A 12620-nucleotide genomic window follows, 5' to 3' on the forward strand; every position below is an offset into this window, starting at 1 on the left:
AATCAGCTCATTGGGATGTAACCCCATTATAAGTCGAAGAGCATCTGTACTTACTTAGCCTAGAAAACAAATTATAAGTAGCAGACACAGAGTCCTCTATAATTAATTGGCCCAAATCCACACTAGGAATAAGCTCAGAGCAAAACAAATGACGAACTAGCAGGTCCCCTCTCCAGCTTACTAGCACATGAGTTGAAAAATGAGCTCAGTTTGCATTTTTCAGAATATGCCTTTAGTTGGTCCCTATAGGAACTACAATAATATTAGGTCACCGACTTCCAGTAATTAGAACTGTGTTGTCCAATAGAAACTTCTGAAATGTTCTGTATCTGTGCTAAGACAGCACCCACTAACCACATGTAGCTATTGAGCTAGTGTGATTGAAGAAACGAAAATCTAATTTTATTTACTTTTAATTAATTTTAATTTAAATAGCTGCATGTGACTGGTGGCTACTATATTAGTGCAGAATTGGAGATCTTACTACACAGCCACGATATACCTCATGGATAGATGCTTTTACTTTGGGCCAGTATCTTTCTCCAACCAGATTATGCTTAGAAATATTCTACCTTTTTTTCTACAGATCACTGGCCTCAGATTCTTAATGTTTAATCAGCTAGAAATTGCATAGCTTTCCTCATGTTTCATCTATGGCCTGCTTCCCTACCCCATCCCCACCCCCTATACATATACTCCATTCACACATGTGGCCACTTACTGCCAAGCCTTTTAAAGGAAACTTGGGACATAAAAAGTTCCCCAAACCACCAGCAATGCCTCTATGTAAGTTTATTTCCCATTTCTAGCCCACTGTACTCAGGGCCACTGGTATCTCTAGTTTTGAATTGCTTTGATATTTTTTTGTGTGTGCACATAATCTCAAATCTAGCTGATCATTTCAAGAGTCAGTGGAGTGCCAAATGAGGTTGCACACTATAATCTCTCTGTAGATTTAATTCAGACTAAACAGGAGTGAGGTGTTGCTGGAGAGCTTGTCTCATACTGAGCAGGTGGCAGGGTCCACGTCAGCTCTAAGCATCCCCCTATATCCCAACCACTAGACTGATGAGCATCCCTTTGGGAAGCCCCACCTGCAAGGATGGGATGTTCAGAAGAAAGCTATTTTCTTTTACAGGAAAATGATAAGACCACTGATAAACGTTCAGGGGGAGCATTCAGCTTTTCAGTGCTGGTCCCGGGCTGGCCTCTATCTGGGTCAAGTCCTGTCCCTGGTACAGTATGCCCACAGCCAGGAGCACTCATGGACTGGCCCCTGGGAAACAGAAGAAAGAGCTCTCCTTAGGGCAGAGTGAGCAGGCTCCCTGTGGGATGGACCTTCTCGCTGGAAACTCTGGAGGCTAACTCTGGAGGGCTAATGGATCAGAGCTGTTCATTCCTCGCTGTGACATATGGTCCTGAGGCAAATCCCATCCCTACTAATCTCTGTACAGCCAATCAGGGGCCTTACATTGTTATTCTCTCTCTCTTTCTCTCTCTGTCTCTCTTTCTCTCTGATAGAATCATACATTAATAATATTGATTATAACTTTTTTTGAGACAGCATCTCATTCTATCCAGCCTGGAGTGCAGTGGCATGATCATAGAGCTCACTGTAATCTTGAACTCCCAGGCTCAAGGGACCCTCCCACCTCCACCTCCTAAGTAGCTGGGACTACAGGCACTCACCACTGCACCCAGCTAATTTTTTATTTTTAGTACAGACAGGGTTTTGACATGTTGCCCGGGCTGGTTTTGAACTGTTGGGCTAAAGTGATCCTCCCAACTTGGCCTCCCAAAGTGCTGGGATTACAGGTGTGAACCACCATACCTGGCTAATTATAACACTTTGAAAGTACTGGTCCCTTAGGTCAAAATGACAACTAGAGCCAGAGCACATAGTTTATTAAAATCATTCAGCTGAAGAGGCAGAAAAAAACCTTTGAATAATCTTGTCTTGTGTCTTGAGAGAACCTCTAGTCACTAACATCTTTTCCAATAAATTCAGTTAGCAAGGGAGTTGTGGAGAGAGGGACAGATGATGATGATGATAATTACTCTCATTCCGAAAATTGCTCTGCTCTTGTAAATCTGGGATGCTTTCCTTGGAGGCACAGCTATGTAGATAATGGCCAGCCCTTATTCACTGCTCCTCAGGCCGGGTTTCCTGGTCCTCAGACAGGGTTCCAGAGGAGTGTTGCAAATCAGAATAATTCCTAACCTTTAACAAACTATCAACTGCACCTGCACACTTCATGCCAAGAATTTACACTGGTAAATCACAGCACTCTTACAGATCGTGAGAATACAGGGGCTTAGAGTGAGCCTACCTGAACTGCGCTGTCTAGTCAGACAGGTGGCCTGCCTGTCAACCTCTATGACTGCCTAACAGATGCAGTAAGATAAAGGCCTAGACAGCTTCCCAGTCAGGAGGTGTCCAAAGGACAGGGCAACCATGAGGTCTAGTCTAAATTGTGAGTTCTGAAAAATGATCAAAGAAGCTGGTGTTATGTGTAAGCAGGTAGAAGTTATGCAGTTCAGTGAAACTAGTCAGTGCTGGAGGATTTGACTTTGATATAATGAAATCAAACCAAGAAGAATTAATGAGAGAGAAAGAGAATGAGAGAGAGACAGAACCAGACCCACCAATGGAAGGAATCCCTTTCCTCTTGCTTAAATATGAAAAAGCAAGGAAACAGGAAATCCCCAAAGAGAGGGTATGTCTGACACCTTATTCCATGATTTTTAATTTATTCTTTCACCTAAAATCTGCCAGATAGTCATACTGGGTAAGACTGCGGCCAGAATCTTCAAACTTTGTTATTCCTGTAACTGTTGTGTTATACTGAGTTGAAATTGAGTTGGGAGGTTGTGGGAGGAGAGAAGAGAACATTTCTCTAACAATTTATTAAATAAAAAGTAATTTTCTCACTCTTCAAGACATAGCAGATAAATAGGCACACTACCATAAGTGCTAATAAATAGGCTTCCCTTTCATAGATGCTAATCATTATATGGTAGGGAAGCTTGAAGAATTACATTAGTAGGATAGAGTGAGATTTTTCTAGAGAGAGAAAAGTGATGAAAGAGCAGGGGGCAGAGTTAAAAACAACAAAATCCAACACCACCAGCGCCACAAATAAGTAGCAACAGACAAGAGTGGCTGGTGTCAAGGAAGAGATTGGAATCCTGAGAATGTGCTTTTTAGGACAATGGAGACTCAAACTCCAGCACACAGGCCCACCCACAATGAGGCAAAAACTCCCAGCTTGGAAACTGGCCTCTGCGAGTTCCGTGGAGGTCCTACAAGCCCAAGCTAGGTCAGCACCAGGCTCCAGGTGTGTTCCAGGTGTACTGACCCGCAGCAGAGGGCCTGTCTGGGGACGAGTCACACTCACCACCACAGCGGGACGCACAGCACTCCCGGCACCGTCAGCGCCAGCAGCAGCATCCGCCAGTCTCTGATGAAGTAAGCAAACAGTGGCAGCAGCATATAGCCAACTGCAAAAAATGTGCACACTCCTAATGTAGAGAATATAATACGAACTGACTTGCCAAGAATTTCTGTTCCTGTTCAAAACAAGGGAGGAGTATTAGCATATTATCTCACTTTAATATTTGCTTTTTATATCATTATGTGGCAGTTAGAATTCAAACTATCACCAATTAGAAAAGGGGAAAGGTATTTGCCTCGTTGCCCAGAGCAGGCATGGTCAGGGTAGAGGAAGGTGGGAAGTGATCCAAGACTTGGCAACTTATAGAAGGCTGAATTTCCATGAGATTTTAACGGAGCCATAGATTTATTTATTTTTAATTTATTATTATTATTATTATTATTATTATAAGACAAAATCTCCCTCTGTTGCCCGGGCTGCAGTGCAGTGGCGCGATCTCAGCTCACTGCAACCTCTGCCTCCCAAGCTCAAGTGACCTTCCCACTTCGGCCTTCCGAATAGCTGGGACTACAGGCGCACACCACCAGGCCTGGCTAATTTTTGTATTTTTGGTAGAGACAGGGTTTCGCCATGTTGGCCGGGCTGGTCTCGAACTCCTGACCTCAAGTGATCCACCTGCCTTGGCCTCCCAAAATGTTGGGATTACAGGCGTGAGCCACCATCCCTGGCCAATTTATTTTAAGGCCATTCCATGTCATAAAAATATGCCCAGCCCCAAGAGCTAATCCCTTCTGAGAATGCCACATTTCCAAAATAAGAGCCCCAACATGAGAAGCAGAGAGAACGTTTCAGGAGACAAACAGTGGCTCTTCTGAGGGGCCATGTGGGGTCACGGTGTGTGTAGCCTTTCCAACAGTTCTGAACTGTAAATAAACAGACATTGGCCCATCAGGAAGCAGTGAAGAGTTCACCGTTTCCAAGACCTCAGGACACACTTACCCATGCCTGAGCCCTGAGAAATCAGTTGGAGTGAGCTGGCTCTGGAGGTGCACAGACAGGCCTTCAGCACCCAGGACTGAATTCCCTGCAGCCATGCTGTGCCCAGAGATCAGCCCAGGCAGACACAGTCCATTTGGACCAAGGAAAGAAAAGCAGGAGCTGTTCTGCCGCTCCTGCAGGCAGCAGCCCTAGACCTGGCCACACACTCATTGAACTCCACAGAGCTTTCCCTGAACAGCAGAAAGGCCCATGACTGCTTGGTGCGGGCACTGCTTTTTGGGAAAGGACATGCAGGCGACTGTTGGCCTCTGCTCAGTGCCACAGTGGATCACTTGGCACCAGATGGGAGTCCAAGAACAAAGCTCCTTCTCTTGTCATGGAGCTCCGGGCCCTTTCCAGAGTCTGCCCTTGGTTCTCTACACCTAGGGCGGAGATTTGACCAATGGCAATGGCTCTGCCTTTTGTTGGGGATCTGCCCACACTACAGAGTAGTGACCCGGAAGATACAAAACAGATAATTCAAAGGTCATTCATGCTTGCCTTTCAAGAGAGATTTTCTCAATCATGTTTATATGTTCTAGGCACAGGCAAAGGGATTAAGAGCTCATTCCAGAGAAGCAGCAAAATTACTACGTTGGCTGGTTTCTCATTTTATCACCTACCTGTTCCCATCCCACCCCACTCATTCTCCCTCACTGTTCATAATTGAGAGATCTGCCTTAGTGGGTCCCTCTCGAGAGGCCATTTAAAAACCCGGACTGACAGAAACAGCCAGTACTTTGTGCCTCCTGCGTCCCATGTTGGAGACAATAGTCCTAACCACCCAGAGCATTGCTCAGCCTATAAACCCATTTCCAAGGATAGGGCTTGACTTCTTTGAGGATCATGAGTATGATTTCCAGGTCTTTTCTGACCTCATTAATGACCTTCCTGCTATGCACTGGTTTCTAAACCCTTTGGCTGTGATTATGATGTGGAAATAAATAGAGGGTGCTTTATTCCTAAGCAGAGATTCAGAAGTGAAGCAGCAGAGGGTTTGATTTTGGAAAAGAGAGAGTGTGCAGGATCAAGTGAGAATCTTGCAGAATTGTGAGGCCAGAGGAGCTTTATCCTACCTTCATGACCTTGTTAAGAAAAGAGAAGTTACACTACTGGGTTCCTGGATAATTTCCCTCTCTAAGCGTGAGTCTCAGACCAGAACAGTTATATAACTTTGCAGAGTGCGTGTTGGGGACAGAGACTTTATGGGTCTCCCTCTTTGCCTTCCTGTGGACAGCATGGATGGTACAAATTGAAACAATTCCTTTTTAGCCCTACTTTCTGCTCTCTGACTTTTAGGCAGTCACCTTTCCTTAAACAGGATCACCATCTTCACAGCTAGCATTTTTTTGAGTAGATACTTTGAGACAGGTTCCAGGCTAAGTGTTTACATATATTATCTCTTTGACCCTTCACACCAGGTATATAAAAACTAATATTCCAGGCAAGGCACAGTGGCTTATGCCTGTAATCCCAGCACTTTGGGAGGCCGAGGTAGGCAGATCACCTGAGGTCAGGAGTTCGAAACCAGCCTGACCAATACGATGAAACCCGTCTCTCCTAAGTAAACAAAAATTAGCCAGGCATGGTGGCATGGGCCTGTAATCCCAGCTACTCGGGAGGCTGAGACAGGATAATCACTTGAACCCAGGAGGCAGAGGTTGCAGTGAGCTGAGATCATGCCACTGCACTCCAGCCTGGGCAACAAGAGCAAAACTCCATCTCAAACAAAAACAAAAATAAAAACTAATGTTCCTCCTACTTTACACATAATTAGCTGAGACTTCAGAGTTAAAGCCAGTTGCCTAAATTCATGCATATAATAAGTGGTATACCAGGATTCAAGCCTTATTTGCTCTATGGATACTGGTCTACCTTCCAAAAAAAAAAAAAAAAAAAAAAAAAAAAAAAAAAATTACTGGGGGCATGACTTGGCCTTATAACGCAGTTCTTCAACTGAGATTCCAATAGAGACATGAGGGGAGATGGGTAAGGCCATATCCTGATTTCACTTTTACAATTTTCTTTTTTTTCTTTCTTTCTTTTTTTTTTTTTTTTTGAGATAGACTTGTGCTCTGTCGCCTAGGCCAGAGTGCAGTGGCGCAATCTCAGCTCGCTATAACCTCTGCCTCCTGGGTTCAAGCGATTTTCCTGCCTCAGCCTCCCAAGTAGCTGGGACTACAGGTGCTTGCCACCATGCCTGGCTAATTTTTGTATTTTTAGTAGAGATGGGGTTTTGCCATATTGGCCAGGCTGGTCTTGAACTCCTGACCTCAGGTGATCCACCCACCTTATCCCCCTTTCAGAAGTAGAGTTGCATTTTCCCCTCCTGGGCTTGTCACTGGAGGCCAGCCAGCCCCCTCTGAGGAATGCTAGGAGAGAAGCCTGATTACACAGATCTTTCATGGCCTGCCGCTGCCACGAGCTTTCCATGTGGCAGTGAAACAGATGACAGTGGTGACTCCTGCTGTGCTGACTGGGGATCCCTGTCCTGGTCCCCTGTGCTCTGTCTGCCTCTTCTGTCTGCTTTGCTTCTAGGGCAAAGCCTGGTTGGTCTTGGTCTGGCTGGGCCTCTGAGTTTCTCCTGGGAGTGAAACATTGACATCTAAGCCAAAGGGACATGACCTGGCTAGGATGAGGGCCAGGATAGCCTTAGGAGTATTGCCTACCACCTGTCACACCCATCTGAATCTGAGCACTCTCTCCAAGAGGGGGTGACTTAGAGAGGGCCAGGCTCCCTTCCATGTAGAGCAGTACCTGCCCCAGGAACTGCCGGGCCCATTCCACACAGAGGCAGGACATGCATCTTCATAAATGACCAACATAGGCTCTAAGTAGACCCCAGCTCAAGAAATGAGACTGTAGTGCAGCTGCCAGGATATGAGGTAAGAGCCAGGAACCCTAGGCTAGGAGTGTCCTCCATCTGGCAAGGGGAGAGCCTGGGTTCCTTGATGCTAAGTTGCTACTAGAGTGACTGTGATAAACCCTCCTTCGTGGAGATATTATTATGAAGACTGAGACCATGTATGTAAAGTGCCTAGGAGGGTGTCTGGCATGTGGCAGGTGCTCAGTAATAATTATTCTTTATCCTGGTCGAGCAGTTGAAATGTGCTGCATGTCAGAGGAATGATGGAAAGTACAATGCCTTTGATGCAAAAAGACCCAGTGAAGACAGTAGAACCCCTCTTCAAGGCTTAACAGATGTTCGCCTGCTCAGGGCTTCCCCTCTCTCTACACCAATCACTGTAGTCAAAAGTAACATTTCCTATCGCTGTGTATACCCAGTAATATGTGCCCCACTCCCTTGACCCACGTCCCCATGTCCACAGTGACAGCTGCATTGGCTGCAGAGGCACAACCAGGCAGTGAGCTCCTTGTGAATAGACAGGCGTGAGTTCTTGCTCTTCCCTGGGTCCCCCCAGTTCTTCCCTCTCATGGTGCAATGCAAATAAGGTATGCCAGCAAATTTCTGCATCATGTTCATGGATTTATATGCCAGCTCATCCCTTGGAAATTTTGAGGCAACTTCAAATTTAAATACAATAAAATAATGGTAACATTAAAGTAAGATATAAAGAAAAGTAAAAAGTTGTGCCTTGCTGAAAAGAATAAAAATATGCAGCTATTTTGAAAACAGTTTGGCAGTTCCTCAAAAGGTTAAATATAGAATCAGCATAGGGCCTAGCAGAGGTCCTACCTTATACCCAAGAGAATTGAAAACATATATCCACTAGGCCGGGCGCGGTGGCTCAAGCCTGTAATCCCAGCACTTTGGGAGGCCGAGACGGGCGGATCATGAGGTCAGGAGATCAAGACCATCCTGGCTAACACGGTGAAACCCCGTCTCTACTAAAAATACAAAATAAATTAGCCGGGCGAGGTGGCGGGCGCCTGTAATCCCAGCTCCTCGGGAGGCTGAGGCAGGAGAATGGCGTGAACCTGGGAGGCAGAGTTGCAGTGAGCTGAGATCCGGCCACTGCAATCCAGCCTGGGCAACAGAGCAAGACTCCGCCTCAAAAAAACAAAAAAACAAAAAAACAAAAAACACGTATCCACAAAAATACTTATTCTCCAATGTTCATAGCATTATTCGTAACAGCCCCAAAGTAGAAACACCCAGATGTTCAATGACTGATGAATGGATGACCAAAATGTGTTGTCTTCATCCAGTGGAATACTAATTCATGCTACAACATGGATCAACCTTGAAAACAAGTGAATTCAGTCACAAAGGCCACATAATATATGATTCTGTTTATATCAAATGTGCGGAATAGGGAAATCCATTAAAGGCAGAATGTAAATTAGTGGTTGCCAGGGGCATGAGGAAGAGGGAAATGACTGCTAATTCGTATAGGGTTTCTTTTCAGGGTGATGAGGAGTTAGATAGTGTTGCTGGCTGTACAACGTTGTGAATATACTAAAAAACACTGAATTATACACTTTAAAAGTGTGAATATCATGGTATGCAAATCTGTCATGGACTGAATGTTTGTGTCCCTCCATTATTCATACATTGATCCCCTGACCTGATAGGATATAGGATTAGTGTCCTTACAAGAAGAGACACCAGAGAGTGAGCTCTCTATGGCTTGCTCTCTCTTGCTTTCCCTCTCTCTGAGCACTTGCGCAGAAGAAAGACTTAGAGAGAAGGCAGCCATCTGCAACCCAACAGGAGAACCCTCACCAGACACTAACCCTGCTGGCACTTTGATCTTGGACTTCTACCCTCCACAGCTGTGGGAAATAAATTTCGGTTGTTTAAACCACCCAGTCTACAGGATTTTGTTATGGCATCCCAAACAGGCTAAGACAAAATTATATTTCAACTTTTCAATTTAAAAACAGTAAAAAAATATATATATGGCTGATAAAAGCTGCATCATTGATGTAGTTACATTTCAAATTTGCCCGAGCTTCCTGGTAGCCAGAGTTGTAAAGGAAGATGCCATCACTCACACACCTATCAAAAGGAGGAACCTCTAGACATCAGAGGAAGCAAAGCTTTAAATGGTTCAGCATGCCCAAAGACATGTCACATGGGAGGTTGATGTTAGAAGTACTGAAAAATACTGAATTAATGAATCAGTCAGGACAGGAGGTAATTAACTTTTTGTGTTTAAGCAGATAGTTATGGGGGATAAGAGAGGCTACTGATGGTATTCTACCCAGAAGGCCATTGACAGGTGGAGGGCATTATTTCTGGGCAACAGTAGGAGATTGTGAGGGGAGCTGCAGTGTGGGTAGGTTAGTGTCCTTGGTCCCGAGTGGTCATTTCCGCCTAAACCAGCATCATTCCGGCAACACCATCACGTCCAGGCATGTCTGCTTTATGCTGTGTTGGGTAGCACTGTTCTGTCTTTCTCTTTTCTAGCTATGACTCTGGCAGCCTTGATCATTTTTAAAAAGCAGCACAAAACAAGGACTCATTTCTGCACTGCTTTGACAGTGGGAGGAATTTGGCTTCCCAAGTTAATGTGAAATTATCATGCAGGGTTTTGCCAACCCTTCCTTAGGGCCAGAGGGCGGAAGCGAAGGCACTTACCAAACTCCTCAACCCAGACCACACCCTTTGGTTTATTTTAGTCAAATACAACCTGGAATTAAGCTATTTTATCCCAGAAACACCAGAGAGCGCTGCTGCACTGTAGGGAAGCTAGCAGCCACTTTGTCTTTGTACTGTGTCCCCCAACCCCAGGCGCTGACTGAGGTGTCCAGCCATTCCAGAGCAGGCTGGTTTTTGGGGACACTTAAACTTTCAGACCTGAGAACCCAACACAGTGAGTCTCATACCAGGACACAAAAGCCAGCAATTTCTTGCAGAGCACAATGGAGTAAAACTATCCCCGGAGAGGCTCCCATAGCACCCTACAACAGGCCTGGCCCCAGGCTGATAGCAAGCCCTCAGAGGCCTGGATCCCGGCTGATAGCGAGGCTGCTGCACCCAGGGTCTTACGTACTGACTGCTGGCTTGACTGATCTTCCATGGCCTTACTTTCCCCTTGGCCCTCTTACCCTTCTTCGCCCTGCATGTGGGACCACACGCTGCATGGGGAGCTGGGAGGAGAGTAGATGATAGTGTCAGAGCCAGGGGGCAGCCCTTTCCTGTAGGAAACCTGGGGTATGCTCTCCCTGCCTCACCCACTCACATAGGGGAGGCTTGGAGGCCCCAGAAGCACAGTGTGCCACCGAAAAGGCAGATCTCAATGCTGCCCATTCTATAGAACCGGGGATGCCACCACCTGGCACAAATCCCACCTTGTTCCCATTCCCACGGAGAGAGCTTCTCTGGCTTCACCGTGACTCTCTGCCCTTTTGTTCTAGATGGTCCTTCAGGTCCTCCTGGGATATCGGCCTGCTGGTCACAGTCTTCTGTTTTGGGGAGGCCTGTTTGGTTTTTGGTATGTGTCTGGCCCAAGCAGAGCCACATGTTGGGTTTTTCAGGCTTAGAGAGGATCATCACACGGAAGATGGATTCTGGGGACTTTGAACATGAAGACAATAGGCTTTGCCTTGTGTTCTTGGAGCCACTGGGGACTAGGAGGTTGTAATTTCTGTCCTAAGATCCTCCAACCTCCAGTTTCCAACAACACTGGCCTGAAGCTCCCTGTGCCCTCTACACAAAAGATCTTCAAGAAAATCTTACCCCGCTCCTTCCCCCTGCAGGAAGGGGAGCAGCCTCCTCCCGCTGGGGCCTGCTGAAGAGTGTGCTATCTGCTGGGACCATGTGGCTCCAGCATGTTCTTCCCACCTTCTCTCCTCCCTCCTCCCCTCTGCAGACACTGAGGCTGAGCCCATGGCACGGGGCTCTTTGCAAATAATTAAGGGAGTAGAGTTGGAATATTTCCATCCTGGCAACTTGACAGAAGGTATACACACCATCAGTTAAGACAGCACAGCATCTCCAAAGCCAATGAGTCCTTCAGACTCTTAAGAAGCAATCAGAGTTACCTAACCAGATTCGGACTTTTGAGGCAAGAAGAATCATTAGACTTCTATTAAAGGAGTATTAATAATGATGCTGTGACAATAGGGACAAATTGGGATGGTACTGAGCCACCTAGAATATATTATCACCCTAGAGATGATGGGAACTGGTGTCTACTATCCCAGAGATACCCCTCACCTCTGCTTCTCTCATTTGCCCATTCGCTGGGCTCAGAGAACACACTCTCTCACTCCTGTGGATGACCCTCATCAACTTGCCTGGAGCTCACCTAACTCCCTCCCAGGAAAAGCTGCTGAGGGCCCCAGGGACCTCCTCATGACCTTGTAGCTGATGAGTCTTCCTCATGCAGCCTGACAGCAGATGGGGCTACTATCAGTGCAGGGAGGCTTGTCCTGTGCTTAGCTGATAGACTCTGGGGTGGGCTCTGACTTAGGGCGAGGCCAGATCGGCCCAGTGATGGCGGGCTGGCACTGAACTCCCCCTGTCAGCATAAGCCTCTCCACCTATGTACTGGCCACAGTGACTACCCTAAGTCCCTTCACAGGCAACCAGGAAGAAGTCTCAAGCCTATACAACTCAGATCAAAGACATCCTCAGGCTGCCCTTCCCCTAAAATGTCCTCCTCTGTGCCTCTCTTAAGCCCTGTGCTCCTGAGAATGTGTCTCAGCTGTTGTGCAGCTGGTTCTTAATGGCTCCAGCTCTTCCTCACCATATTTCAGGGCTCAGCACAGAGGTGGCTCCCTGTGAGTGCCTGCCTTGCCCCTGACTTTCTCCAAGAGCTCCCTCCCAACACACATATATCCAAAGGCTTTGGAAGCACAGCCCAATGGCCCAATGACTTCCTCTTTCTGGGCCTTTCAGAGGGTTGGAGGGAAGTACCCCGTGTCCCAGAAGCCATTCCTACCTAGTATGAAGGCTACCACATAGTTGGAGATCTGGCCCATGCCCACGATGAGAAATAACACAGTGAACATCTCCCAGCTGATGGAGAAAATCTGCAGGAAGCTGAAGCCAGTCTGTACAGCCATGGTTGCGAAGAGAACGTTCTTCCTGCCAAACCTAGAGAATGCAGTATAACCAAAAACATGAGATGTATAGGTTGCCAAGGTGTGTTGCAAGCCCTGAGTCAGGCATCAATGCAGACTTAGTGTTTTTTCAGGACTCTGGCAGACTTTTTTCCCTGTCACACCCTCCCATCTTCCTCCTTGGTGAGGTCTCAGGCATCTGTCTGCTCAGGA

At 46.6% G+C, this 12620-nt stretch overlaps 1 protein-coding gene across 1 annotated transcript in view; it reads right to left on the reverse strand.

Annotated features, from left to right (window-relative positions):
• Window positions 1-12620, reverse strand: part of LOC105467181 (solute carrier family 22 member 4) — a 49831-nt gene that overhangs the window by 17918 nt on the left and 19293 nt on the right. Inside the window, exons 3-4 of the mRNA XM_011716650.3 lie at window positions 12287-12441; window positions 3399-3570 (exon numbers count right to left, since the gene is read on the reverse strand). Coding sequence (XP_011714952.1) covers window positions 3399-3570; window positions 12287-12441 — 327 coding nt within the window. The remainder of the gene's footprint in view (window positions 1-3398; window positions 3571-12286; window positions 12442-12620) is intronic.

Source organism: Macaca nemestrina, chromosome 6, assembly GCF_043159975.1.
Source record: "Macaca nemestrina isolate mMacNem1 chromosome 6, mMacNem.hap1, whole genome shotgun sequence".
In the NCBI taxonomy this organism is placed as follows: domain Eukaryota; kingdom Metazoa; phylum Chordata; class Mammalia; order Primates; family Cercopithecidae; genus Macaca; species Macaca nemestrina.